Source organism: Kwoniella mangroviensis (genome assembly GCF_000507465.2).
Source record: "Kwoniella mangroviensis CBS 8507 chromosome 1 map unlocalized Ctg01, whole genome shotgun sequence".
NCBI classification, from domain to species: Eukaryota; Fungi; Basidiomycota; class Tremellomycetes; order Tremellales; family Cryptococcaceae; genus Kwoniella; species Kwoniella mangrovensis.
The window spans coordinates 1,457,899-1,485,860 of NW_027062533.1; the positions used below are offsets into that span (position 1 = coordinate 1,457,899).

Genomic DNA, 27,962 nt, shown 5'->3' on the forward strand with positions numbered 1-27,962 from the left:
CTAATCGGGAAGGGAATTGGCGACAGAAATCAACGACAGAAATCAATGAGACTGTATAAAAATTACAAAAGAGGACACAAGGAAATGGGAAGGAAAGGGAATTCAAGGTTTATGTCACACAATGTTGTTGAAAGAATGAATGTACAGTTATTGATACTCTCATGTTGATATCGAGCATCATTGTACCCTTCGTTAGGTACTAAGGATAACACAACGATTGTCAGATTTTCAACATAAGAATCTGTTGTGGCGTACACCACGAGCTCATGCCTACTGTTGTAGAAGTTGTTTCTTTTGACAAAGGACCCGGCTTGACTCACAGTGATATGTAAGCTCATTAGCGCATAGCAATTGGGCATAATACCACAAAGCCATCTTTACATGTTCTGTTCTCTCACAAAGCAAGAAGTACGAAATCACTGATGCATAGACAAACTAGATTTGAATACAACTACTTGCCCCACCTATGCTTTTCCACTAGATCCGAGAAGGTTCATGAATCGATCACAAACCTTCGCGAAAGCTTCTATAGCTTCCTCCTCTGAATCTGGGAAGGGTTTGGACGCTAAAGCTTTAGACAGGGTTTCGGCGTATGGATCTCGAGCCCAAGAATTGATGTTGAACTATCGTATCACGAAACAAAGGAAAGAAAACAGATTCAATGTCAGGATATAATTGTTTGATGTTTAGTGAGCGCCTAAAGACAGACTCACCTTTGATACACCGCTCTTAACGAGATCCTGGAATAGATCATCTGGAAGTTCGTCTGTACCGTGAGCGCAAAGGTAGGGGATTCGATCTTTAAATCGCCGTTGCAGATCTTGTAAGCTACGGTATCAACGTCAGCTATTTCTATCCTGATCATGCCTTGTAGCTCAGAAAATTGAAGTTATGTGAATCACTTACATCTCGAGTTTGTATTTGGGTCCACCAATGAATTTGTAACTTCCATGTAAGTTCTACGACATACCGATCAATCAGTCTGAGAATTCATATTCACCCAATAGGTAAACTTACACCATATGAAGGGGCTAAGATGTGGGCACCAGTCCTATTAAGCAGATCAAGTATCAGCTACATAGTGTCTATGATTCACTTAGAAAGATGAGGTAATACTCACTCTTTCATGAATTGTTCAGCATTGGCAGGATCGGTCAACATTCCACCTGTGATTTCCCTCAAACCAGCTTCACCACCTTCCAATCTACCCAATTCTACCTCTGTAGCGATTCCCTGAGCAACACATCGCTTGATGTAAGGTACGGCAATAGCGATGTTCTCAGCTTCGTTATCCGCATGACTTGCATCTACCATGATACTATCGAATTTAATTCCTTCTTTCTCTGCTAGACCGATTGAAAGTTCCAGGTGCTCCGCGTCGGTGGCGTGGTCGAGGTGGACGGCAATAGGAACAGATGCGTTGTGAGCACTACACGATACGTCCAGATCAGCTTCATATGTGCTAGTCGAGTGGTTGACCTAGAAAATCGCTCACAGAGTCAAACAGTATTGTAAGAAAGGTCCTTTTCCAGCTTGCAAGGTGATAGGGAACAGTTGGAGGATAGCAGGCGACTTGTTTCGCTCAGCGGCTCGTACGAGACCTCTGGCCATACCTGCGTCGTAACTAGTGCAACGACGAAATGAAATGTCAGCTCCTTGTCCATCTGTGCTGACATAGTCCCCAAACTCCCACATACCATGTTTGAGCCACGATACCGTATCCTCCAGCTTCGGCTTTCTTAAGGATGTCGAGCGTAAGGTTGTTCTCGAGAGACATGATGTTCAGAGCCTGTGAGTCTACGTTGATGATGTTTGTTGACGTCTTGTCAAGTCAAGAACAGCTGGTCGTTCTGATTAGATCTAGTCGTCAAATTATTGGAACTTCTACTATCATACCTCACTCGTCAGACGTCACAAGATCCAAGATTCCCAGACTGAGCGTACGCAAGTGGAGGATGACAACATTGGAAATGTGAGTCTCCTGCAGCTGGACAGTTCCGGTCAGTCGGTAGCCGGTCCGACTGGTCAGGGATCAAAAGGAAAAGGGAGCGTTCTAGCAGCTTATGCACCCAACTTTGTTTAACAAGCATCTCGCGTGATGGTACGGACCCCCAGGTATCTAACCTGGAGTGAGCGATGATTGCGTTTCGCCCCTTGTGGAAAGAAAGGTTAATTTCTCTGGATTGATAACCGAAATCCAACTTCCGGCGGTCCAATTGAGATTCAGTCCGGAAACATTTTCCATGATGACATCTATCCGGGTGGGTGAATGAGCTTTGCCATCGCTCTGGTGTCAAGTGATGATATCGATGATTTATCTGCAAGCTGTTGGGTGCCCCGATAAGCCTCCTGCGGTACCCCTCACACAACCTCCCACCACCCCGGGGCGATATATACTGTAACATCTCTCCATGTGAGTAATTCGACGTATCGGCCGGAGAAGTCTTTGTACATCGGACACAAACACTGGCAGAGCAGCTGCTGCTCTTGCGAAACGAGACGAAACGAAAAGGAACGAAAGTGAAGGTCCAAATCCTCGGAAATCGGTCTTTCCAGAGATCCTAAATTGGAAATCAGCTGCATCAGCATCATCATTCAAACTTATTTAAAGGACAAGTCAAAATCGGTCGAAATTTCCTTCCCACTTTCTTGTTTTCATTGTCAAGCCATACGAATCCAATCCAATTATTCAGCTTCCTCTATTGAACATTGTATATACATTACTGGTGAAGAACACCATATCATGTCGACTCAAGATCATCTTGACGCCCCGCCCAAGAAGGTGGACGAGTGGCACGAAAACGATGAAATCCTAGATCAAGATGCTGTGGCTCTTGCCGCTACCTACACTCCAGGGTCCGATGCTGAAAAAGCACTTGTTCGAAAGATCGATAAACGAATCATCCCATGTATCTGGATTCTTTATACTCTTTCTTACTTGGACAGAGCCAACATCGGGTGAGTACAGCTCCCTCAGATTCTCGACAGGAGTTTTCCTGTTTGCTAAATTTGATTTTGTCCAATAGTAACGCCAAGACTGGTGGTCTTGAATCACACTTCAAATTGACTTCTTCACAATATTCAATTGTTCTCTTGGTATTCTTCATCTCCTACGTGGTCTTTGAAGTTCCCTCCAACTTGTTGATCGCTCGGCTCCGACCTTCGCTTTACTTGAGTGGTCTCTGTATTGTCTGGGGTGGTGTCGCCGCTTGTATGGGTGCTACACACAATTACCAACAACTAGCCGGTGTCCGATTCACCCTTGGTGTTCTCGAAGCTGGTTTTGCACCCGGTGTGGCATTCTACCTTTCCTCTTGGTACAAGCGATACGAACTTGCCAGTCGATTCTCAATCTATTACACTGCTACTGCCGTCTCCGGTGCTTTCTCTGGTCTTTTGGCTGGTGTCATCACTCAACACCTAGACGGGGCTCGGGGAATCGAAGGTTGGAGATGGTTGTTCATCGTGAGTCTGGCCGTCTAGCTACTTGGTGTGTTTGACCCTCGCTGATAGTCATGGGGATAATAGATCGAAGGTGTCGGATCATCGTTCGTCGGTTGTTTCACCTGGTACTTCATGCCTGACTGGCCATCTACCACCAAATTCCTGTCAGGTGAAGAACGAGTCCTTGCTGCTCAACGACTCGCTTTCGATGGTCTGGCCAACACCGGTGGCGCTCAGGGTCATATCGGTCACTGGCAAGCTATCAAGATGTGCGTTACCGATTGGAGAACTTGGATGTTTGTCTTCCTCTATATGCTCTGTACCGGTGCCCAGACGATTCAATATTTCGTACCCACTCTCATCGGCGCTATCGGCTGGACAGGCTATACTGGACAATACCACACTATCCCTCTCTACGCTGCTGCTTTTGTCTTCATCCTCACCTTCTGTTTCACCGCCGATCGACTTCAGAGGAAGCCCGAAGCGATTCTGCTGGCCTCCTCAATGGGTGTAGTTTTCTTCATCATTGTCGTCGCTACCACCAAACACATGGTTCAATATGTGTTCCTGATCCTTGCTTTTGGATGTGTCTACGCTCTCCCACCTCTTGTAAGTCTGAACAGCCCCTAATCCTCGAGAATCGATTTTTTTTGCTTTTTTTTTGCTGACCTTTTCCTTCTTCCAGATCCTCACCTGGGTACCCAATATCATCGGACATCCAGCAGAAAAAAGAGCCGTTAGCATAGCTCTTGTGAACGCTCTCGGCAATAGTGCGTCGATTTACGGTGTTTTCTTATGGCCCAAGACGGACGCTCCCCGATATATCCCTGGTTTTTCGGCCACGACCGTTTTCATGGGTTTAATCACGATTGGAACCATTCTCATGAAATTTTTGCTCGCGAAATACCCCGCTGAGCAGCTCGATTCAGAAAAGATGGTCCTGGATGAGATTGAGAAACAACGAGCTCAAGGTAGATTACCTCCGGCCCAGGCATAGACGGGGAAGGGAGAAGGAAGGGGCGGAAGATCATTTTCGGCGGTGACGCCCAAGGTGCCACATGCGGCTCTGCTTGGTTACCATTAGGATATAAGATATATATGTAGTATGATCCTTTGGTTTGGGGACTCCGTTCATGTACAATGTATAGTCTGATGCAGTCTTATGTTTGACACGTTGACCGACTACTTGGAAAGTGAAATTTGTATTGATTATTTTCTAGCCCCGCGGCTGAACTCAACACTGCCACACTTCCCTCATATACCTTGGACATTCTCCTCCTTTCCACACACGACTCGCTCGAAAGTCACCAGTAGCATAGAATGGGGCTGATCGTGAAGACGAGGCACAAGATATATGCCTGCCATAACAATTGGAGCGCTTGATGCGTACAACTGAGTCGATGATCACATCTCTCTTTCCAAAACTATGCAGGTGGTGCCGTACTGAGATAACGACCAATACCCTGACGTCGCCTCTGGTGAGTTCGATTATGATCTCTGAACTTTTCCCCTTCTTTGGGACTTTCACCTTCACAAAATTTTGACTTAAGTGACTGTCCAGACCAGAACCGAGTATTGAGAAAAAGGTTATGCAGCAGATCGTCGGGCAGGTCGTACTGCGTAAGGAGGATGGTTGTAACATCATATCAAACAAGGTGGTTCAGCTCCAACACGATGTATACGCGGGAAAACGCTAGGACATGGGGGGGAAAAATGATGCAACTATGAGAAAGCTGCAACATCGTCGCATGTCCTTCCCGAGAACATGCAGGAAGTGCCACACTCAGCTCATGACCATAAATCCCGGAGCTCGCCGCCATTCTGACCATCATGGCCAATTCACCTCACTTTGCAATGCTCGGATTCAACCCAATCAGCAAGACAAGTTGTCATATACATCTGTACTCAATTTCACAGCTCAATCATCATCGTATAAACCCACAATGTCCGGCAGAGACGCTCGTGACCGAGCACCGAGAGTGAAGAACAGAGCTCCAGCGGCAGTTCAAGTGAGTTGATCTTATTCAGTTCCTGATAGCGTTGTGTACTGACATGAGGCGTTAGATCACCGCCGAGCAACTTTTGCGAGAAGCCCAAGAGAGACAAGAACCTTCCATCCAAGCGCCAAAGCAGAGGGTTCAGGATTTAGAGGAACTCTCAGAGTTCCAAGGAAGGAAAAGAAACGAATTTGAAGGGAGGATCAGATATTCCAGAGATAGTATAAGAGGTATGTCGATCCTCCTCATTCGGAAAGAGCTTTGTGCTGAGTTCGCTTATAGCTTGGATCAAATATGCTCAATGGGAATCGAGTCAGAATGAATTCGAAAGGGCTAGATCGGTATTTGAGCGTGCTTTGGATGTTGATCCTAGGTCTACTGAGTTATGGGTGTGCTCTACTCTTTTCCGTGGAAGATTTTTGCTAACGATTATGTGTAGCTCAAATACACTGATATGGAATTGAAAGCACGTAATATCAATCACGCACGAAACTTGTACGACAGAGCTGTCACACTGTTACCCCGAGTCGACGCGTTATGGTACAAATACGTCTATCTCGAAGAATTACTGCTCAACGTCCCCGGTGCTAGACAAATATTCGAACGATGGATGCAGTGGGAACCGAATGACAAGGCTTGGCAGAGTTACATCAAGTTAGAAGAAAGGTATAACGAGCTAGATAGAGCTTCGGCAATTTATGAGAGATGGATTGGGGTTAGACCGATACCGAAGAATTGGGTGATATGGGCCAAATTTGAGGAAGATAGAGGTCAACCTGATAAAGCTAGAGAAGTATTCCAAACGGCTTTAGAGTTCTTTGGAGATGAAGAGGAACAGGTGGAGAAAGCGCAACAGGTGTTTGCGGCTTTTGCAAGGATGGAGACTAGGTTGAAGGAGTATGAGAGGGCAAGAGTGATTTACAAGGTAAGTCCAATTCAATCCAGTAGTTTATCGCTAACACCCGTTTAGTTCGCCCTGGCACGACTTCCCCGATCAAAATCTGCAAGCTTGTACGCGGCGTACACCAAGTTTGAGAAACAACATGGTGATCGTGCTAAAGTAGAACTGACTGTTCTTGGGAAACGTCGTATACAGTATGAGGAGGAACTTGCATACGATGGAACGAATTACGATGCCTGGTTCTCATTGGCTAGGCTGGAAGAAGATGCATATCGAGCGGATAAGGAAGATGGAGAGGATGTGGAGCCTACTAGAGTACGAGAGGTGTATGAGAGGGCGGTAGCGAATGTACCGCCTGCTCTGGAGAAGCGATATTGGCGAAGGTATATCTATCGTGAGTGAACCCCTTGCGCCTGATCGATCACCTGCTAATTTGTCACAGTATGGTTGCAATATGCCGCTTTCGAGGAAATTGACACGAAGGACTTTGGTCGAGCTAGAGATGTATACAAAGCCGCGATCAAGCTAGTACCACATAAAACGTTTACGTTTGCCAAGGTGAGTTGTCTCTCCTCTGCAGTCGACTAGGTGCTGACTCCTCGTAGCTATGGCTTGCATACGCCTACTTCGAGACTCGACAATTAGACGTCACAGCTGCCCGAAAAGTACTAGGTGCTGGTATAGGGATGTGCCCAAAGCCAAAGCTTTTCTCAGGATATATTGAGCTGGAAATGAGATTGAGAGAGTTCGATCGTGTGCGAACGCTCTACGAGAAGTTCCTTACTGTAAGTTTGAAAATGCATATACCGGACACACGCGTACTGACAAGCCTACAGTACGACCCGTCTCTCAGTTCCGCCTGGATCCAGTGGACTCAAGTCGAATCCGCCGTGGAAGACTTCGAGCGAGTTCGAGCTATCTTCGAACTTGCCGTACAGCAAGCTTTGGATATGCCCGAGATTGTGTGGAAAGCATACATCGACTTCGAGTCTGGAGAAGGAGAAAGAGAACGTGCCAGGTCATTGTACGAGAGATTGCTCGAACGTACCTCGCATGTCAAGGTGTACATCTCGTACGCGCTCATGGAAGTATCTGTACTTGGTGGTGGAGAGGATGAAGATGGGAATGAGATTGAGGGTGAAGCTGGTGATCCTGAATTAGCAAGAGCTGTCTTTGCAAGAGGATACAAGGATCTCAGAGCGAAGGGAGAGAAGGAGGATGTAAGTGAAGCTTTGTCAGCTGACAAGGTGTTGTATGCTGATATTACCACGTAGCGTGCACTTTTGTTGGAATCGTGGAAATCGTTCGAGGAACAACATGGTTCTCCCGAAGATCTGGCAAAGGTGGAAGAGATGATGCCTACTACTCGAAAGAGATGGAGAAAGGCGGAAGATGGCAGCGATACGCTCGAAGAATGTAAGTGATCTCAAGCCCTTTGAGAGATATCTAATGCTGACTTTATTGATTGCAGACTGGGATCTTATCTTCCCCGACGACGAGAGAGATGCCAACCCTACATCTTTCAGATTCTTCCAAGCTGCTCAACAGTGGGCTGCTCAACGTGGTGGAGACGAGGGAGAAGGTGGTCTATCGTACGACTTACCTTCAGATTCCGATGAGGAAGAAGATGAAGATGAAGGGGAGAAAGATGCAGAGGCAATGGATGAGGACGATTAGAAGTTTGTACGTCAGTATCACGAGTATGTATCGGAATAACATGAAATGAGTTGGTGCGATCGCCATTCTTTGGTGGCTCCTACTCGTGAACGAGTGCTTGATCATGATGTTATCATGGATGAATTTGGAATAATCAGCTACGGCCACTGAATCTAGAAAACACCACATCCCGTCAGATCTGTGAAGTTAAGTTGGATATCGCCTGATCAGTACCAAGATCGGGGACGACTTGGGAATCTCAGGTGCTGTAGTTTTTGGCTCGGCAACGATTCATACGACCAATGCTCCCTCATTCTTGACAGATCTGAACCATCTCTACGAGGAAGTTGATGTCTACGGCCATCGAACGTGGAAAGTACCGTATCCCGTCAGCTTTGCGAAGTGAAGCCACGTATCGCTCGATTAGTACCAAGGTTGGGGACAACTTGGGAATACCGAGTGCTGCTGTAGTTTCGTTTCTTTTTGTATACATAAAATTGACAAATCCATACATACACGTAACACATATAATTTGTACACGCGATAAAGAATTTTATTCAGTCTGTAGTTTTATCGGTCTCACTATCTATCACATTGCACATGCAAAATAACTAATTAGATAGAGATCATCGATGGACTTTGTCACGCTACCGAGGTAGGTACAATATGTGGCGATGGGATGGCTTCACTTACTAAGATCGTTCAATAGTTTCTCGAACTCCGTACCAATCGCTTTATAGTCAATCCTGGGTTTCGCACTTCCCAAGACATTCTCTCTGGCCCTTAGCCAAAGGAAAATATGATCTGTTGACATAGATCGGATATGCTTTAAAGACCAAGAAGCAAGATTCAGAGTGTTCTCGCCTTTGATATGATATTTAACTAGAGCTTCTCGTCTTCTGAGATTGTCCTACAGGACACTAAGTCAGCATGGCGACGGTGGATTGTACAGTTGTAACTAACCGTTGAGGCTTGCCACGTCGAAGCGGTATTGTTCTTCAAAGCTGCAATAACCAGCTCATGTCGATTCAACTGCGATCCAAGTAGCAAATATCGATGGGTCAAATATTCGCTGGTCATTGCCCAAAGAGTAAAACAAGTACAGAGATGTTCCCTGGCGATGATAATATCATATTTATCGACAAGTTTGACAAGCGGTTCATATTTATTGTGCAATTCCAGCCAATCCGAAGGTGGGTCCAACTTGATGCCATAGATGATTCGCAATAACACTGAGATGATCTTACCGTTTTCGAGAGTATCATCGGTAAGTTGTATTCTACCTTTGCCTGTACTTGTATTGTCTTGATCTCCTGCTTCAAACATGCCTTGAAATACAGGACTGACAATCGGAAACAATCCGAGGTCTGTTTAGTGAGTCACAGTATGACATTCACATTACACGAGTAGAGATGGAGATGAAAATTTAGAAATTCGGGAATCTGGAAATTGCTTGGGCAGAGATGCAAAGGTGCAATGTAACGTGTGATTCTATCTCACCTGAATGACTGCAGCTTACATTTGTGGATCTTGAACTGGACACCATCTGAAGAGATCAGGGTCAGATCGGAATCGTTGAATTGAAACAGTTTGTTGTACTCGTTGATAACAAGCTGTTTTTCTACCTCTTGGATTGCAGACATCGTTTTCTTCGTATGTAGTAAGTAAAGCACTTTTGGGGAGAACATTTGAGATGATGATAAGGCTTTACAGTAGCTATCGTATTTAGTATGAGGAAACTTTAGGTTCGTAAAAGAAATTCATTCGGATGGTATGGATATTACGACTACATCAGCGTAAGTCGAGCTAACATCATCCTACTTTCAACGTTTAAAGCTGGACAATAGATACAAAATCTCACACATATTAAGAAGTACAGTACAAGCACGCAATATACACCTACGCTCTCCACACTTGGAAATAACCCGGTATCCAACTCTTTGACCACCTACTTAGTTGAGTGTCTTCAACAAAATTCCCATTTCCATCTATCTCCTCTGTTAATGTCCTGTGCACTTCATATACTCTATTTCCCGACCCTACCTGCTGAAGGCCTTTCAGTCTCTCAGCAATTACCTTCAAATCGTCGGAATTAGGTCCCCATCTCTCTGGACCATTCACGTGAAGTATTTCCAGACCTTGTCCATTCTCTATCAATCCCTGTGAATCAATGATGGTCGTCTTCGAATTGACCGATATATACAATTCCTCTAGTGATTTGTACTCTTCCAAGATGAATTCAAATGTATCGGTGGCAATGACTGAATTGATCAATGATAATTTACGTATTTTCTCGGGATGTTGAATCTGTTCGTGAAATTGCTGATATGCTCCCAGAGGTAAGAACAGCTGTGAGGCGGAAAGAGTGAAATGTAATGATTCTAGAGAAGGGCAAGAGGGAAGTATAGGTAATTCAAAGAATGAGATGGTATGGCCCATTTCTTTATGATCTTGATGAGGGACGGTTATCGATAATGAGAGTGTTCTCAGTCTCGGTAAGCTGGGTGAGTTTGATAGATCCATCAAACCCTGTTACGACGATAAGGCTTTCGACGTGAGCTAGTATCCCTCAAATACCTGACGGGTTGGTGAGCTTACAGAATGAGTTAATGCATCCAGCGACAATTCTTCCACTTCGTCACCTGCCGTCTGTAGTATACTGAAGACCCCATCTGTGGTCACTCTTGTGCATCCCCAAAGAGTCAATCTCTTCAGCTTATTAAGATCTGAAGCGATGGTTTTCAGTATAGCATCGTCGATCAAGCTTGAGCTCTGCATGGGTCGCGATAGTCAGTCAGAAACACCGAATGACCAACATGAGAACTACTGACCTGACATATTATACCTAAGCCTCTCAAGCCTCCTATAGGTCTAGCTGCAAGGGATCTGACGACATCGACCAATTTCGATTTGAGGTTTGGATCAGGCATCATGATTCTCAGATCTTCCAGTGCAGGCATTGTACCCAATAAAGTCGGGTCGTAATATCTATACGAGTGACCTGAAATTTCCAGGGAGCGTAGATGGGAGAGATCGGCTATGCGTTCGAACAATGACGGGTTGATGGACCGATCTCGCTGCGATGTGTCATCGCCAGATTCAGCGGAATCATCAGAAGTCATGGACGAGGGATACGTACAGTCCAGACCAGCGACTCTAGATTGTCCATCTCTCCCATCGCTTTCTGTACTTGATCATCCATTTCCGATCTCTCTTCACCCCTCGCCGCAAGTGGGAAAAACCGGACGTCTGGGCGTCGACATTATCAGCTTTCCTGTTTCAACGACATGGCCACCATAACTCACCTAGGCGGTTCACCATCCTACATAACTCAGGATGTTTATGTAACGTATCAAATAGCAGTACGAGCTATTGATACTATCAGTTGTATGCGGATGCCTAGATCTGCCCGACTGACATACCTTGAAATGACAACCGTCCTCCCCTATTTGCCCAGCCCATCAGCTCGGCTCTTAATTCTTGGTTGGACTTGGATCACATACAAGGTCTCACCCATATATGCTTGTACAGCTTTTTCCTTGCTATCCTATTCCATTCCTTACTCACTCTCGATATCCTAGCCAGATCGCGAGGCTGATCGAAGCTGTCCAGGACTAGTGGTATTAATTCTGGATAATCAAACAACGCCGATAAAGGTGATACACCCTCTTCCTTCCCCTCCCGCTCTTTACCCTTTGCTTGGGGCTTGGATTGCGACAGGAGAGGCTTAGGCAAGGGATAGATTGGAGCTGACTTGGGTGGAGTGGGAGGTCTGTAGAGAGATTCCGAAGCGTATGATCTAGGATTTGCAGCGTGCCATTGTCTGGCACGGAGGAACATCTTGTCCAGTCGGAGAGGCTGTAGTCGCGGACCGTCGTCCAGTCGGATGGCTCGTAGTTCCGCATCCAGATCGTGTAAAGTAGCTTCGTCCATCTTGCCCCAGCTCTCGGTTGCTGTTGTGGGGATGGAAAGATGTGTCAAGAAATGATACTTGTTGCTGACTGTCGTGATAGGTAGTGCGATGTGAGATGTGAGATGTGAGATGGGATCATTGAGAGTGGATCATCCGAGGTGGAAATTACTGGTGAGGGTATGGTGAAACTTATTTGATCTTACCATTTAACACGCCTGCACCGAAGATCTACTGATGTCTTTGTTGTGAGCTTTTGCTATCGATATCTTCGTATTCTTGATTGCATCTGCTCGCAACATTCACAGTAGTTCAACATCGAGATTGGCAAGTAGTCAGGATGGTGAGCGCAGCTCTCCGTATAATATCTCCTATATACGAAAAAATTGACACGGTCTCCTCAGGCCGCCAACATATCCCTCCAATCTTCCTCCATTCGAGATGTCACCAAGATGGAAAGAATCGGTCAGTCATCCAGTTTCCTCTCGTCAGCTGGCAATTGCATTCTTCCAGGATTGAGCTGATGCAGTGAACAAACAGGCGCACACTCCCACATCCATGGGCTAGGTCTCGACTCGAATCTCGAACCTCGAGCCAACTCACAGGGAATGATAGGTCAAGGAAAAGCGCGAAAGGCTGCTGGAGTCATATTGAAGATGGTACAAGAGGGTAGGATAGCAGGTAGAGCTATATTGATGGCTGGTCCTCCAAGTACCGGTAAGACGGCTTTGGCAATGGGTGAGTGCAACTCTCCACTTTCATTCCTCAATCTAGCAGAGTGATATTGACTTCGTGGATATTGTTGAATTAGGTATGGCTCAGAATCTAGGCTCGGACGTTCCTTTCGTCATGTTGACTGCATCCGAGGTGTTCTCACTGGAGGTGAATCTTACTTCAGCTAAATCTGTCATCTATCTTCTGACCGGAGCTGATATACGATGTTGTCTACTGCTCACAGATGTCAAAGACCGAGTCTCTTACTCAAGCATTTAGACGATCCATCGGTGTAAGGATAAAGGAAGAAACAGAGTTGATACAGGGTGAAGTGGTTGAGATTCAAGTTGACAGAAGTATCACTGGGGTAAGTCATCCTGAAATCACTGGAGAATATCGTCCAGAGTAGCTCACCTTCTTCTTGTGCAGGCAACTAAAACCGGACGATTAACCCTTAAAACCACTGATATGGAGACGGTATATGATCTGGGAACCAAGATGATCGATCAATTACAGAAAGAAAAAGTTCTAGCTGGAGATGTGATCAGTATAGATAAAGCTTCGGGAAGAATCTCGAAATTGGGAAGAAGTTTCGGACGGGCAAAGGATTATGATGCCATGGGAGCTGATGTAAGTGTTTCTTCCGTTACTCTTATGACTCATACAAGTGTCGGCGAAGTCGGAGACCTCATCCAGGGCAAGTGGACTTCCGTATAATATGATGCTAATTCTATTTGGGTTACACCTTCTTATAGACCCGTTTCGTAGCATGTCCAGATGGAGAATTGCAAACGCGAAAAGAAGTCGTTCACACTGTCTCTTTACACGAAATCGACGTGATCAACTCTCGTACACAAGGTTTCTTAGCTTTGTTTGCTGGTGATACTGGAGAGATCAAGCCTGAATTGAGAGACCAGATCAATGGGAAAGTAGCGGAATGGAGAGAAGAAGGTAAAGCTGAAATCGTGCCAGGTGTGAGTGAGATCCTCGTTGACAAAATTGTATGGATCCACAATTCTAATCTTATTTTGATGAATCCATAGGTCCTGTTCATAGACGAAGTTCACATGTTAGATATAGAATGTTTCTCTTTCCTCAATAGAGCTCTCGAAAACGAACTAGCACCTTTAGTAGTGATGGCTTCGAACCGAGGTATAACCAGGATTAGAGGAACAAAGTATAAATCACCACACGGTATACCTGCGGATCTGTTAGATAGGATGTTGATCATAAGTACGAAGAAGTATGAGGAGGATGAGATAAGAGAGATTGTCAAGATCAGGTGAGCATTCTTTTGAGTGATTCTTGCGTGTCTTCGATGATGAGCTAATTCCGGTTTTACATGAATCCCAGAGCCGAAGAAGAAGATGTCAAACTTTCCACCGAATCAACCGATCTCTTATCAACGATGGGCACCCAGACATCACTTCGATACGCCTTGAATCTCATCGCGCCATCCAATCTGATTGCTCAACGTAGAAAATCAAACACGGTAGATATCCAGGATGTTAGATTGGCGTACAAGTATTTCTGTGATGTCGAGAGATCCGCCCAGTATGCCAAAGAAACCAGTGGAATGATGTTTGGAGAGACTGAAGAGGAGATTGGAGCAAATGGAAACGGAATGCAGATCGATGGGCAATAGATACATACGCTCAAGTAGACTATATTGTGCACAGGTTGAAGATCAACCCAAAGGAAATTTGCATGTATAACTTATCTATGGCTCTTAGTTGACAAGTTACATATTACATGATACATTTATTTCTAGATCATGAGATTCAGTTTTTCTCCAAGTCACGATATGTTTCAAGATACAACGTATAAGTCTATCGATCACGTCTTCTATCCCCATCCCTATCGTACCTATCTCTCCTGTTCCTATCGTCCCTATCCCTATCCCGTCTATCTCCATAATCTCTATCCCTTCGATCCCTATCGTCCCTATACCTTCTATCAGCCTTCTCATCTCTCGCACGATCACTGTCGTATCCTTCTCTTCTTTCCCTTTCCTTAGCCTTCCTCTTGGCCCTCTCCTCCTCAGTCTCGTAATCCCTTTCCCTCTCTTTTGCCTTTCTCCTTGCCCTCTCTTCATCAGTCTCATACTCTCGCTCTCTCTCCTTGGCTTTCCTTCTCGCTCTTTCCTCATCCGTTTCATACCTCGTACTCTTACTATACCTATCATGATCATCTTCCCTCCTTCTCTTCGCATAACTACCATCCGACTCTGGACTAGGTCGTCTGCTACTTCCATTAACCGGCGTACTAACTCCCGAAGATCCATTTTCTCCATTTCTTTCTTTCTTAATCAATGAATCGCCCAGGTTATACTTCATACTATCCCTCTTAGTGACCTGTGGTTTCTTCGACGAGGAACTACCGTTCCTGCTGGGTGGTGGGGGTTTTTGTACCAAGGCAGTAGCACCTAGACCCAAGAGAGCAGGACGTAATTTCGGTTCGTGGATTTTCGTTCGATCGCTTGAATTGGGATTCCATCCCATCCCTCTAGCCATGGCTTCTCCAAAGGCTGATACTGGTATGGCAGCATAATCTTCCGCTGTTGACTGAACATTTGTATCGTACATATCAGCTTCACTACTGGTATGAGTTTGTGGGTGACTAAGACTAACCATTTCAGGTAGTTCGTCTATGTCTCTTTTCAGAGCTTCCTCTTCAGTCAGAGGATTTGGTCCACCAATGACTAATTCTCGCCGTAATCTTTCTTGTTCACTCTCCATCTTTACTTCTCCTTTAAGGATCGCTTGCAAAGCTTGTTCTTCCAATGTTAATGGTTGAATTTTGACTTCTGCTCCCGAGCTTGATGCCACTTCTGGTTCTGTTTTAATATCAGGTTTGACATCTTCTTCACCTTCTTCACCCATAGGTTCAATCTCGATTGGTCTGGCTACGTTCCTTAGACCGGATTTCTGAGGTCCATCACCCGTTCTCTCGTGAGTTTCAACCTCTTCATTAGGATCTCTAGCTTCGGGTCGGTAAGAAGGGACTCTATTGGAAGATGAGTGTGCTCGCCAGTCCTTATTGGGTAGAGCAGGTATCACCAACGGTCCAGAAGGTTTCTCTCCACTATAGTAATAATTCTTTTTGATTAGCCTATGACCTTGTGCATGATGGGAATTGACATACCCTAGTGCTCTACCTTTCCCAAAACCTTCTATCTTCTCATCCCTCGGTTTGCTTGATCTCCGACTTCCGCTATGATGGTCCTCCTCATCACTCTCTTCGTCATGTCCATTCTGCTCGAACAACCTCCTGGAAGGTGCACCCCTCGAAGAACCATTACCTAACGGCGAAGGCCGATAGGAAGCGGAAGCGGGGGGTCTGACGGTGAATGAGATGGGCTGGGACATCGTAGCGAAAAGTGCTTATCCCTTTTGTTGGCAATGAGGAAGAGAGAGAAGGGAGAGAAAAGTGTTGTGCTGTCAGACTGAGTTAATGAGCTGTTGGGTGGCGAGTGTTAGTTGAAGCAATATAAAATAGGTTGAGATGGCCCACGTGCCCCGAGTTACGTAATCAAAGCTACCACGGACTGATGAATGGATGAATGACGAGCCAAGTGTGAATGAGATGTGAAGATGGATGCATCTACTTGTGCTCCTTTTCCTTTATTGCTGATATCAAGCTATATCTCATCGCTCGGTCAAACTTGTATACGCCCACCTGTAGCCATAGGAAGAAGAGCGACCACGATGACAGCCGCCGTAGCTCCAATCCCACCACCTTTCTTCTCCCCTTACCTGGACGATCAGTGCAACAAGATCAACTCGAAGCCTGTCCCATGGGAGGTGTGTACTGGTCCGCTTCGTTGGTTGCTATCAATGCTGACGTCTAAACTAAAATAGGGATATCAACGAGCGAAACTACTCTCAGCTGACGAGTTGTCTCTTCTTAAATCATTGAACAAGCTGGTACGCTCCCTCTACTCCCTCCCATGCAATCAACGTGTATCTAACTATTCTGTAAAACATTCATTGTATAGCCCCAAGGTCAACGTTCGACGGTATTTGCAACTCAAGGTCAACAATATGCCAAACTGTACATCGACCTGCTCAGAAAATTACAAAGGGTCGACACAGTCCAAGCTGTCCTAGTATCGATCAACGATATGTTACAATCTGATCCATCAACTATCTCATTGTATCACAACTTATCGTCAACGGAAACCCCCGAAGATCCTTATGGACCGCTGGTCAAATGTTTATCTATGGAAGAGGAGTTTGCTGTATTGGGTTCATTGAGGATCTTGGCTTTGCTCATAGCGTTCGTCCCCCGTTTCTAAATCAACTGACTCGAGATGGGAGAGCTCACATATATGAGTGAATAGGACCGATCCCAAACTGTTTCCTCAATCCCTCATCTCCACCTTACTCGGTTCACTCCAAACTTTGCTGAATGGTACTAGACAACCATTATGGGAAGTAGCCGCTCAAGTATTGAGCGCTATACTAGGTAGAAAGCAATTTAGACAAGCCGTATGGGACGAGGAGAGCTGCATTTCTGGGTACGTTTACCATTAGCAGTTACGCATCACCGCCGTCATGTACCATCATCAATGTCCTTTCGATTACTGACGCGCGTTCATCGCTCAGCCTCTTTAAATCCCTTAAAACCAACCCAAACCCCCAAGCTCAATATTGGGCTATAACCAGTATCTGGCAACTTTCCTTCGAGCAGACCGCCGCAGAAGGATTAGATAAGAAGTTTGATATCGTAGCGATTTTGACCAATGTTGCCAAAGGGGCGGTCAAAGAGAAAGTTCAAAGAGTCGTTGTTGCTACTTTGAGAGTAAGTTCTTAGAGGACGATAAGGAATCACAGTCACAGATGGCTGATCTAGATCTCTCACATAGAATCTACTTGCTATCGCGCCTTCCCAAAATTTACCTTCCATGTTCGTAGCTAAACTCTTACCATTCGTGGTATCGCTTCAATCGCGTAAATGGTCCGATGAGGAGATCGTGGAGGATCTGGATTATCTGAAGGAGGAGTTGAAGACTCGTTTGGATGGATTAAGGTGAGTTGACAAACCTGATTTTTATTATCAAATCATGCTATACATTGTTAAAGAGCTGAATCTATGAATTCATTATGAATTCATAAAGCACGTACGACGAGTACATCTCAGAACTTGAATCGGGTCACTTGGTCTGGTCACCTGCACATGAGACCGAGGATTTCTGGAAAGAGAATGGTATGAGGATCGGTCAGGAGTCAGATGGTAAAGCTATCAGGTGAGTTGATAGTCATTTGAAACAAAGTTCAATGTGGATCTGACTAATATATGATTTTACGATTCTATTGCAGACGATTGATCGAGTTGTTGACTACCTCAAAAGATCCTTTGGTACTAGCTGTTGCTTTGCACGATATTGGCCAATTTATAAAATGGGGTGGTGACAAGTCTAAGAAGTGAGTTTCACAATTTACAGGCTGTACCTAGAATGAATATGAGGCTCATTGTTTTCGTCATGGATAGGACAATCGACAATTTCAATGGGAAAACCAAAGTCATGGAACTCATGGGACACGAAAACGCCGATGTCAGATATCAAGCTTTGATGACTGTCCAACGATTGATGTCACAACATTGGACCAAGTAAATTGTTAACAGTGAGAAAATGTCGAGTTGTACGCATGTATAGAATTTGTTTTGCAGTCTGCATTGCCTATCGCCCTATGCGATTTTGAGCCGACGGTCACGAAGAGGAATTGATGCTCAATTCGATACATGATGATTCAGTCTGCTCTGAAGATACATAATAATTTATATGGTCATCTATTCTACTGATAATTGTCCAAAATAATGAAATCATTTCGATTGTCCAGAAATATAAGAAAACATTGCCCCCACTCTGTCTACCCTCGTCAATTCACTGAGTTTTAGGTACACTTTAATCTTTCCTTTCACCTTTCTCAGGATCAGCCGCATAATTATAACTAGTCTTCTCTTGACCAGTCAACAGTCTCTTCCTATCTTCTTGCACCGGTGATTTAGGGAGACTACCACGAGATTGGTTCCATGTGTACACGCATGAACCGATGATGATGAGGACTATCGACATGATTCGGGAACTATGGTCAATCCGATTAGCATGCAACTCTACTCGAATTGCTCTTAAAGTCTATAAGATGACACCTACGCATTCAGAATATCACCAAATATGTAAACACCCAACATCGTTTGCAAGACTGATCTCATAGCTGAGCTGAACATGTGCGTAACGGGTGAGGTGACTTTGATGGAGAGTAATCCCGCTAAACAAATGAGGAAACCGACGACTCCCTATTCATAGCGAAACTTCATCAGCCACGATTCATGTATGCCCAAAAAAGCTGTTTGAGATAAAAGTTGAGATTATTTTTAGATGAAAGGAATTATCGACTCACAGTGACCCCACTTCCAATGATGAAAGCTCTTCCATCCCCTTCTTTCCCAATAACCATATCTACGAAATCGCCTATCTCTCCTGAAAAGATAATGCCAGGTATCAATGCCAATGCCGATAAGGCATTTTGCCAATATGCCAAATCTAACGTATGACCCTCAACTTTTTTCAAGGCTTGTTTGACTAATATGGCATGTACAGCTACCATAGCAGCAGAAGCTACACCAAGCATCATACCAGCCATTGGGGCTTCCATTCGTCGGGTATCTTCCATCACACCGTAAATGTTGACTGTGGGAGTCGGGGAAAGTCCAGGGATAGGTAAGAACGAATATGTGAATCCCCACATTACCAAGCCACATGCACCGATCGTCCATGCCGAAGGTCTCATACCGTTCATAAGCGCTTGGAGAACTACGGTCATAGGGAGAGTGAGACCTCTGGCTACTTGGAAGTAGGATGCGTCGACGAGTTTGAGGCAGTAGATGTTAAACATTAGTCCGACGACATTGACGATTGAGACGGGCAGGACGGCAAGAATGGTCGAGCGGGTCCACCGGGGTGGGACGTAGTCGTAGCATAATGGGAGAAGATGAAGGAGAAGTACTGAGGTGGAGAGTTGAAGAAGAAGGAAGGTAAGGGGTAGAGATGAGGTGGATAAAACCCATTTGTTACTTTACAGTTGAATGTTAGCTACTAATGGATCGACTAGGAATGGAAGTCACTCACGTCATCACCATCACCAGAGCGACGGTCATGTAAAACCCTACTACACCTGCTACTTTCCATGCTGGAGGAGGATCGTTAGGTGCCATGGTGCGGAATTCGAAATTAACCCAATGTAAATGAAGGTGCTTTGACAATCGAAAGATCTTGTCCGATCAGTAGATATATGATATAGAGAAACCTTTTATAATGGTCCCCAATGACATCTATAACACTAGTTGTGGGTCCGGTGGGTCAAAGGTTCGCAGGACACATTCGGAAGCGAACAGCGGTGTGAATCAAGGTAATACAATGTATATTCCTCTCCGCAAAGTAACAAGTAAAGACAGTGTTAAACAGAACTATGAAATCTCCCGCAGCGCCTTGTTAGACCGAGATGTTTCAAAAATAATCCTGTTCTCTCAGCTCTTCGTCATCTTCATCTTGGTATGTCATCTCCAGGATCCTGTAGTCGTGTGATACAGCAAATCAAGCTCACATAAATTCCTTTCAGTACTAAATTTGATATTGATCCGAAATTCCTTGCTTTCTTTCGTCTCATCACCCGAAACAAATCAGTAGATGGTACGGTACGGTACGGTAGAACCTCGAACTGTACCTGTACCGTACGTGGACTGGAAGACATGTGTCCGTCATCGCGTTCAGAGGCGTTAAGGCGTTCAAGTTGTCATCCTTGTGTATAAGTATGTATGATGATGATTTTCAGGATGAAGAGCACTCCCGTAGGATGGGATTTCTCAGTGACTTGGAAGGATCTCAGAATAGCGGGAACGGATTACGCACTTATGCCCTGAAAGTTACATACCATTCCTTTGGGAATGATCCGAGACAACGAGATAAAAAGATAGGAATCAAGGTATAATCGGGAGATTAGTCTACCCGTCATACAACCACCTCGCAACCATTTACGAGTACGATGCATAATCCACGGGAAGAAAAGCCTTCACAAAAATGACGACAAGATGTAGTTACTCGTAGTCACAGGTATCACAGCTTTTGTGTTTGACTGCATTGGTTCTGCGCTTAGCTGCCCCAGGAAGTACCCCATAGAAGAGATAGCCCTGGCGAAGATGACGCAACGTTACTCGCGATGCGAAAAAGTTTGAAAGGTTGAAAATTGTCGTACAGCTGAAGAAATCTATTTCCAGACGTGATACAACGTCACCTTCTTTGTATCCTGATCGCAGGACAGGTCAGGATAGGATGAAGATTAGATCGCACTATTCGTACTCGGGAAGTATGACATGTGAAACATGTTTGCGGACACAGCTTGCTCCTTAGGTCAGCGAAAGGAATTCGAGAAGTGCACTGCTCTAAAGACAATCTTTAAAGCGGAATGGGGAAAGCAAATAAATCAGAGCGTAGATATATCTTCATAATCAACCTGATATCCAGTCTGGTAGAACGGTAGATTCATTTCTTCTTCCATTGTTTGTCCACCTCTTCAGATTCCTGGACTCAGACTCAAAAACAATGGCTTTACCTCTTACCCCACCTTACACTCCCTTGACGGACTCTTCGTTACCCATCCTCACTTCTAAAGTCCAATTCCCTGTTCATCCCAATGCTATCGCAGCCAAAGCATTGCTCACACCACCTCAGACGCCTGAGCTGGATCATCGAACGAGTGAGGAACAAGGTAGGAAATTGAGTGATAATGAGATATCGTATTATCTCCCTTCGAGAGGGGACGGGGTGAATGACATGTAAGCGGTTTTTCACTTTCATCACCTTTGGAATGATCTACTGATAATTATTCTTGTAGGTATGTCCACCATACACTACTCGCTTCATCTTCACAGATGTCACCTTCGAGAATCTTACATATCTGGGCGTACCAACTCCTCTTGCACCCGTTATTATCTTCTACCGTAAAATTCGAAGATTACGAAGATATGTCCTTCGTCCCCTGCAGACCCAGAAACACCATCGAAGCTCTTTCGATCGCTTCTGATCGATTCTCGTTCTTGAATGACCAAAGGGATATAATCGATACGTATCTCAACGGTCCTAGGACATTATCAAATTACAGACTAGGCTATCTTGTCGTTAAGGCTCCTACAACATCCATCTCTGCAGAGGCAAAGGGGGAATACGAAATTATGTTATGTGCTACCCATTACTTGGGAGATGGAATGGCTTTACATAGCTTTATGAATGAATTTTACGCTCTTCTTGGATCCGATCTCACCACTCAAGATATCTCAAGAAAGATCAGCGAAAAGTTGGATCCCGAGGAAGCTGTGGAGATACCGAGAAGCTTGGAAGATCGATTACCCCCCAGCAAGAGTAAATTAGCAAGTGCCGTGGGGAAAGAAGAGCTCAAAAGATCTGATGCCAAATTGATCGGTGGACAATCTTTCGGATCACCCAAAGAGAAATTACAAAGGCATACGATCGTACCGACCATTTCGTACGACAAGGACAAGACGAGAGTGATTTTAGGCAATTGTAAGAAGAATGGAGTGACGATTGCCCATGCGGTCTTTGCACTTTGTAATTTAGCTTGGGCCAAGCGAACAGATAGTGACAGGATTGACCCTTGGTAAGTTGCCCTCCCCTCCAAATATCGATTGTTATCTGTGGAAAGGCTGACGAGGGCATACTTGTCAGTTTGATTTACTCCGCGTTGAATTTACGTCCTAACATGCTTGCGTCTTCGTCAACCGCCAAAGAGAGTTTCTTCCACTTGGCCGTAGGATACTTCAATATCGTCTTACCCACTCTCATACCATCTACTATCTCCACCGAAGAGCTGTTCTGGCACAGAGCAAGGATGACCAAGCAGCAAACTATCAAAGCTGTTAAATCACCTTTCGTAGTTAGCAGAAGTCAAAATACCTCTATCGTGAGGAGAGAAAGGGCAGTCAAATGGGCAAAAATCGATGATGAGGAAGAGATGAAAGCTAGATCAAACCCTGGCTTGGGTTTAGGTCTAGATGTGGAAGCCACTCAGTCCGAGATACAACCTCAGCAAAAGAAAAAGACACCTCAAGCTCTACAGTTACCCACCCCCGACAATACCCCTATCATTCCCGAAGAACGAAAGGTATCGCAGAAAGCTTTAATGGGATTATCAATGTTGGGAAATTTGGATGGAATGTACAAGCATTCCGAATTCCCTTCGATCCAATTGACAAGCTTGACTACTGGCTCGAGACAGCGTCAAAGTGGTTTGTTACTGTTTGCATATACTTTCGCGTAAGTACGATACGATATTTCCCACAATTGAGCACGGTGCTGATTTGATGGTTGTTCTCAGTGGTAAATTGTGGTTCTCTTTGGGTTACGATAAGAACGGTTTCCCCGCTGGGGTAGTAGAGGGTTTCTGGGATGAAGTGAAAGATCTGATTGAGAAGGTTTTATTGTAGACTTTGGACATTCATGGACTTTTCTTACTTAGTATACGTCATACCATTGTAGCATATATTCATAATCAATTGAATCGATATGTATGGACGATATTTTAGCCCAATCGACCCATTGTTAGCATGATGATCAGTACTGTTGTAACCGTCAGGAATTCCGAGTAGCACTGAAAATACTCTATGCATATATCACTTCTATGCTCCTACTCCTTTACTCCTGTCTCGTCGAGTCCGCCCTCTTCCTGCCCCTCTCTTTCAACCAAGCTTTAACGAACCCGTTCTTCGCTGCTATACCACCATCATCCTCCACAGCCATCTCATTGACGTGCTCGCCCATAGCTTTCTTACTGGCATCTCTAAACCCTTCGAACGCAGCCAACGCTCCCCCAGACTCTATCGTCTCTCGAGCAATTTCTACGCCTTCTTTCCATGATTTTGCTTTGCCCGATACGTGCAGTAAAGCAGCAGCGTTGAGCAACACGTAGTCGCGTATGGTATCCAGCGATGGCGAGTCTGCACTGGCAGGAGAGGAGAGATGAGGCGGTGCAGGGGAATTGGACATGATGGATTGGAAGGTTAATGCATTTAGATCGGGGGTCGATCCTCTAACGGAAGAAAGGGAATGAAGGGGTAGTCCGAAATCTTCAGTAGGGTGAATGGAACCTTTGGTAATTTGGCCGTTCTCCAACCACCAGGTCTATGCAAATCAAATTAGCGGACATTTTGACGCAGTGATTATCGTCGAGATGATCATAAGCTCACCCAAGTCTCGCCAGCCGGACTGATCTCATCTAAACCCTCCTTTCCACAAACCACCAAAGCCCTTTCGACATTCAGCAATCTCAATACTTCGGCAAAGGTATCGCCTAATTCCTGCTTAGCTACACCAAGTAACATTCTCTGAGGTCTTGCCGGATTTATCAAAGGTCCTAGGACATTGAATATCGTCCGGAAGTTGAGATTACGTCGGATAGGAGCGATGTGAGCTAATGATGGATGATAGTGGGGAGCGAAGAGGAAGAGGAACGGCGAGTGCTCAAGGAAAGTATGTACTTCTGATACTGGGAAAGCCAATCGACAGTCAAGCGAGAGAAGTAGGTCGGCCGAGCCAGAGGTCGAAGTAGCTGCTTTTGAGCCGTGCTGCAGGACGAGCAAGAATATCAGCTGGGTAGTCGGCATGATTTATTTAGCTAACTCACCTTTGCTACTCTCACGCCGGCACCTGCGACTACCACAGCAGCGGTGGTAGATACGTTATATGTGTCCCAACCATCTCCACCAGTCCCCACTATGTCTACTAATCCGGCATACCCATCACCCTCTTTATCTGAATCCCTATAATCCCACATCCCATGTCCGTGCTGATCCTTGACCTCTGGTATCAAGTCTGTCACCGAGACTGCATGTTCTCGAAGTACACTGGCACAAGCAGCTACGATGTCGGGAGAGGACTCGAGACCGGAGAGAGTGAGAGCGGTAAGGAAAGCGCCGGCCTGTAACAATGACAAGTTAGCGATGTGCAACCTCGACGTCCAAAGAACACCTTGCTCACCTGCGCTTCGCTAGCACCTTGAACACATAGATGTCGGAAGCACTGAGCGCAATCTTCCGGAGTAAAGTCGTCAGGCGTCTGGACGAGCTTCTTGAGGAGGACCTTGAAGGTCTCTGGTGTGTACTGGGATGACATGTTGAATTATATGGGAATTATGAGAAGGAGAAAGAGAAAGGAGTGGAAGATATGGAATTCATCCCCGATTAACATCAGGCACGATTGAGTCATGTTCGCTCGAGTGAGTTGAATCATTTGATCCCGTTGACAGTGACAAACACCTAAATGATGACATTGAACGCGTCTGTGCTTGTCCTTACATTACATACAGCTATCATCTGGGTCAGAGCAGTAAGATGCCGGCAGTCAAGAGGGCTGCTGAGGGGCCAGAACCACCGGCGAAGAAGCGTGAGTTTATCATGTCAACAGGGTATAGCTGACTATCATAGCCCACCCATTCTTCACTGGTGCTGCTCAAAAGCCGTTGGGCGTATTCCAACCTTCTCCTCCTACATTGGTCCATTTCACCCACCTCGATCCCTTCTTGTCCTCCTCCTCACCGAGTAATGGGTACAACAAAGTAGCCGTATCCTTCTATGATCTTGACGGAACTCTCATCAAGCCCAAATCAGGAGCTCAGTTTCCGAAAAATCGAGATGATTGGGTATGGTGGCATTCTTCTGTACCCGAATTACTCAAGAAAGAACATGAAGAAGGGAGACATCTGATAGTCATTTCGAATCAAGGTGATCCGAGGGAGAAGATAAAATTGGAATGGAGAGCTAAACTCTCCTTGATCGCCAAGAAGGTAAGTACAAGTACAACCCTTTGCGGACACAGTACAGGTTTTAGGCTGATATAAGTCCGAGGAAAGTCACCGAAAGAAGTACCGATACGTATATTAGGAGCATTATCAAAGTCAGACGTATATCGAAAACCTAATGTAGGAATGTATGAAGCAGTAGAAAAGATATATAGAGATAGAGGGTTAGAGATAGATCTCGAGAATTCGGTATTTGTAGGTGACGCTGCTGGTAGAGCTGCTAAAGGGTCGCAAGGGAAAGATCATGGTGATACGGATTATAAATTTGCTTTGAATGTTGGATTGAGGTTTGTGACTCCTGAGGTAGGTCCAGTGTCACATCTCATTTGTCGAAACGAATAGTACTGATACATTTCTATAGGAACACTTCCTTAAACATCCTCGTCCACATTTTCCCGAACCTCCCAATGGCTTCAGACCCGCGAAACTTGGTAATCTTGCATCTCGTAAGTATATATGTCGCATTCGACCCCTTCTCTTCATGCTGGTCTTGTACCCTCTGTCCTCTTCACTTCTACCTCTTGGCCGCTCCTCCTACCTTTCCTATCGTGGTCTTTCCCCAATCTACCCACAACATCACAACTATCTGTTACCCCGCCCGCTCACATAACCTAGGACAGTTCCTCACATCGTCCCATCGCATACTCCAATCACTCGTCCGACGCTAGAAATCGTCCTTTTCGTTGGTCCGCCCGCTTCTGGCAAATCGTCTTTCTTCCGTAAACATTTCGCTCCAGAAGGCTACGAGCATATCAATCAAGATCTGTTAGGTACAAGAGATAGATGCTTGAGGATCGCCGAACACTTTTTGACGGCGGGGAAAAAGGTCGTGGTGGATAATACGAATCGTAATAGGGAGACTAGAGCTCATTGGATAAGGTTGGCAATGAAGTTGAAAATTCCTATCAGGTGCGTACGAATTATACCTCGACGTTGAAAGGCGTGAAGGTGCAAATGCTAATTGGAATGGACTTTGTAGGTTGTTTCACTTCTTGTGTCCATTGGAACTTGCCAAGCACAATAACGTATATAGAGCATGTTATGGACCACCCGACGAACCTACTCGTACGCTATTACCTACTTTGGCGTTTAACAGCTACGCAGGTGCTTTTGAGAAACCCTCGATAGATGAAGGGTTTGATGAAATTAGAGGAGTCAACTTCCATTTTGAAGGTTCGGAAGAGCAAAGAAGGAAATGGGATATGTATATGTTAGAACCTAAAAGATAAGGCTTACGCTGGCTTGTAGCATGACACTGAAGAGTACGTGTTGTAATTTTAGATTGAGGGAACATACAATCATGAACTTCATAAACATGTCTAGGTACCCGTCGTACACCCTGCTTTCAGTTTGGGAGGCCATCTCTTCCCGAAGGCTCTGACGCGTTCTTGCTTTCACCATATATCTGAAGGTAACAGAGACTTTTTTCTGCCATTCTTGTTCATGATCAAAGACGTATAGCAAGATGCTTGATGAAGAAGAAAAACCGATCATAGTCAACGAATACAACAGATCATTCCAGTTTGATGACTCGGACCTTCGATTGGTGTCTGCAGATGGTGTCGTATTCAAAATTCACACTTGGAAATTGAAGGCTGCGAGGTAAAGCGATCCCAGTTCTCCTGAAATCGTTAGATTGACATATAGAGGTAGACAATGCCGACTGATGCTGACTTCATCATGCATAGCTCTGTGTTCCAAGTCATGTTCGAAAGCGGGAACAACGGTGACACACTGGAACTCACCGACAAAACCCAAGAGATCGGTCGGATACTCTGCATGTTCCTACAAATACTATATGGAATCAAGCTTGCCGAACCCTCGAGTGGATGGGATCTGAAAAGGAATCATGAAGAACTCCTGAGGCTGATCGATAAATACGATGCGCCCGCCGCGAAGCAACACTTGACTACTTGCTTTCGACTCTGGGCAGCTAGCGAAAAATTCGAGTCAGATGGTTATTTTTTACTTGCATCGCAATTAGATGAGTACGAGATAGCCACCACATCCCTGAAGCATGCTATGGCCTGCCGTCGTACTTGGACAGGTCCATCTGTGAGTCTCGCTATCGTTCGCTACATCGTCTAGGAAGCCGGGCCATCTGACCGCTAGGTCACAACATAGGAGGGCATGGAGTCCCGTCAAGCGCTCCTATCACAAGGTCTCAAAGGAGAGAACACTACAGATGTAGCAGGATGGCCTCTCAACGACTTTCGAAGACTCTCGCACGAATATATATTTGGATTCATGAGAGCTAAAGAGATCGTAATGCAACCTAACAAACCAAGGGTAGATTATAAACTGTTGGCCGCAGAATTCGAAAAGATCATGAAAGACCTCAGTAAGTCTTCCTTTCTGTGCAGACTGGATTGTCTTGGAAGTCGAGGGTGTTTACGAGGCTGAAATGTATGATGTAAATAGCGCTGGAAGAGGCCAACTAGGTATCGAGGTGCGTCAGATCGTGAAAGGGA

At 45.2% G+C, this 27,962-nt stretch overlaps 13 protein-coding genes and 1 non-coding gene across 14 annotated transcripts; 8 read left to right on the forward strand and 6 right to left on the reverse strand.

The window, feature by feature from the left end:
- Positions 1-464: 464 nt before the first annotated feature.
- I203_100545 (uncharacterized protein) lies at positions 465-1,777 on the reverse strand (the record flags this gene model as incomplete). Its single annotated transcript, XM_019150373.1, has 7 exons — positions 465-623; positions 714-828; positions 907-959; positions 1,018-1,051; positions 1,121-1,429; positions 1,496-1,624; positions 1,698-1,777. The coding sequence occupies 7 exons, from the start codon at positions 1,775-1,777 to the stop codon at positions 465-467; spliced, it is 879 nt and encodes a 292-aa protein (XP_019000339.1).
- A 966-nt stretch (positions 1,778-2,743) lies between these two features.
- Positions 2,744-4,441, forward strand: I203_100546 (uncharacterized protein; the record flags this gene model as incomplete). Its single annotated transcript, XM_019150374.1, has 4 exons — positions 2,744-2,958; positions 3,027-3,465; positions 3,529-4,053; positions 4,130-4,441. 4 exons carry the CDS (start codon positions 2,744-2,746, stop codon positions 4,439-4,441), a joined length of 1,491 nt encoding a protein of 496 aa, XP_019000340.1.
- Positions 4,442-5,387: 946 nt separating this feature from the next.
- I203_100547 (pre-mRNA-splicing factor CLF1) lies at positions 5,388-8,019 on the forward strand (the record flags this gene model as incomplete). Its single annotated transcript, XM_019150375.1, has 10 exons — positions 5,388-5,453; positions 5,509-5,671; positions 5,724-5,830; positions 5,881-6,366; positions 6,412-6,736; positions 6,785-6,900; positions 6,948-7,127; positions 7,179-7,562; positions 7,617-7,758; positions 7,814-8,019. The coding sequence occupies 10 exons, from the start codon at positions 5,388-5,390 to the stop codon at positions 8,017-8,019; spliced, it is 2,175 nt and encodes a 724-aa protein (XP_019000341.1).
- A 334-nt stretch (positions 8,020-8,353) lies between these two features.
- I203_100548 lies at positions 8,354-8,471 on the forward strand. Its single transcript, XR_002021915.2, has one exon. It is a non-coding gene; the product is annotated as a 5S ribosomal RNA (ribosomal RNA).
- Positions 8,472-8,683: 212 nt separating this feature from the next.
- I203_100549 (uncharacterized protein) lies at positions 8,684-9,641 on the reverse strand (the record flags this gene model as incomplete). Its single annotated transcript, XM_065516677.1, has 3 exons — positions 8,684-8,908; positions 8,962-9,340; positions 9,499-9,641. The coding sequence occupies 3 exons, from the start codon at positions 9,639-9,641 to the stop codon at positions 8,684-8,686; spliced, it is 747 nt and encodes a 248-aa protein (XP_065373495.1).
- Positions 9,642-9,897: 256 nt separating this feature from the next.
- I203_100550 (uncharacterized protein) lies at positions 9,898-11,931 on the reverse strand (the record flags this gene model as incomplete). Its single annotated transcript, XM_019150377.1, has 7 exons — positions 9,898-10,527; positions 10,597-10,770; positions 10,830-11,075; positions 11,138-11,247; positions 11,304-11,367; positions 11,421-11,443; positions 11,502-11,931. The coding sequence occupies 7 exons, from the start codon at positions 11,929-11,931 to the stop codon at positions 9,898-9,900; spliced, it is 1,677 nt and encodes a 558-aa protein (XP_019000343.1).
- Positions 11,932-12,248: 317 nt separating this feature from the next.
- Positions 12,249-14,267, forward strand: I203_100551 (RuvB-like helicase 2; the record flags this gene model as incomplete). The annotated part of the gene is made up of 9 exons (XM_019150378.2): positions 12,249-12,251; positions 12,313-12,373; positions 12,449-12,646; positions 12,720-12,790; positions 12,867-12,989; positions 13,052-13,252; positions 13,378-13,596; positions 13,666-13,904; positions 13,976-14,267. 9 exons carry the CDS (start codon positions 12,249-12,251, stop codon positions 14,265-14,267), a joined length of 1,407 nt encoding a protein of 468 aa, XP_019000344.2.
- A 184-nt stretch (positions 14,268-14,451) lies between these two features.
- I203_100552 (uncharacterized protein) lies at positions 14,452-15,990 on the reverse strand (the record flags this gene model as incomplete). Its single annotated transcript, XM_019150379.1, has 3 exons — positions 14,452-15,186; positions 15,253-15,706; positions 15,767-15,990. The coding sequence occupies 3 exons, from the start codon at positions 15,988-15,990 to the stop codon at positions 14,452-14,454; spliced, it is 1,413 nt and encodes a 470-aa protein (XP_019000345.1).
- A 339-nt stretch (positions 15,991-16,329) lies between these two features.
- Positions 16,330-18,239, forward strand: I203_100553 (uncharacterized protein; the record flags this gene model as incomplete). The annotated part of the gene is made up of 9 exons (XM_019150380.1): positions 16,330-16,425; positions 16,483-16,548; positions 16,620-16,900; positions 16,965-17,141; positions 17,230-17,425; positions 17,490-17,653; positions 17,742-17,870; positions 17,944-18,048; positions 18,116-18,239. 9 exons carry the CDS (start codon positions 16,330-16,332, stop codon positions 18,237-18,239), a joined length of 1,338 nt encoding a protein of 445 aa, XP_019000346.1.
- Positions 18,240-18,530: 291 nt separating this feature from the next.
- I203_100554 (uncharacterized protein) lies at positions 18,531-19,840 on the reverse strand (the record flags this gene model as incomplete). Its single annotated transcript, XM_019150381.1, has 4 exons — positions 18,531-18,711; positions 18,780-18,922; positions 19,027-19,699; positions 19,755-19,840. 4 exons carry the CDS (start codon positions 19,838-19,840, stop codon positions 18,531-18,533), a joined length of 1,083 nt encoding a protein of 360 aa, XP_019000347.1.
- A 1,384-nt stretch (positions 19,841-21,224) lies between these two features.
- I203_100555 (uncharacterized protein) lies at positions 21,225-23,122 on the forward strand (the record flags this gene model as incomplete). Its single annotated transcript, XM_065516678.1, has 4 exons — positions 21,225-21,457; positions 21,517-22,296; positions 22,365-22,952; positions 23,014-23,122. The coding sequence occupies 4 exons, from the start codon at positions 21,225-21,227 to the stop codon at positions 23,120-23,122; spliced, it is 1,710 nt and encodes a 569-aa protein (XP_065373496.1).
- Positions 23,123-23,330: 208 nt separating this feature from the next.
- Positions 23,331-24,806, reverse strand: I203_100556 (anthranilate phosphoribosyltransferase; the record flags this gene model as incomplete). Its single annotated transcript, XM_019150383.1, has 5 exons — positions 23,331-23,816; positions 23,882-24,259; positions 24,319-24,438; positions 24,493-24,612; positions 24,672-24,806. 5 exons carry the CDS (start codon positions 24,804-24,806, stop codon positions 23,331-23,333), a joined length of 1,239 nt encoding a protein of 412 aa, XP_019000349.1.
- A 218-nt stretch (positions 24,807-25,024) lies between these two features.
- On the forward strand, positions 25,025-26,720 carry I203_100557 (polynucleotide kinase 3'-phosphatase; the record flags this gene model as incomplete). The annotated part of the gene is made up of 6 exons (XM_065516679.1): positions 25,025-25,076; positions 25,301-25,476; positions 25,543-25,794; positions 25,853-25,937; positions 26,112-26,400; positions 26,471-26,720. 6 exons carry the CDS (start codon positions 25,025-25,027, stop codon positions 26,718-26,720), a joined length of 1,104 nt encoding a protein of 367 aa, XP_065373497.1.
- Positions 26,721-26,956: 236 nt separating this feature from the next.
- I203_100558 (uncharacterized protein) lies at positions 26,957-27,932 on the forward strand (the record flags this gene model as incomplete). The annotated part of the gene is made up of 4 exons (XM_019150385.1): positions 26,957-27,093; positions 27,180-27,546; positions 27,616-27,832; positions 27,913-27,932. The coding sequence occupies 4 exons, from the start codon at positions 26,957-26,959 to the stop codon at positions 27,930-27,932; spliced, it is 741 nt and encodes a 246-aa protein (XP_019000351.1).
- Between the last annotated feature and the right edge of the window lie 30 nt (positions 27,933-27,962).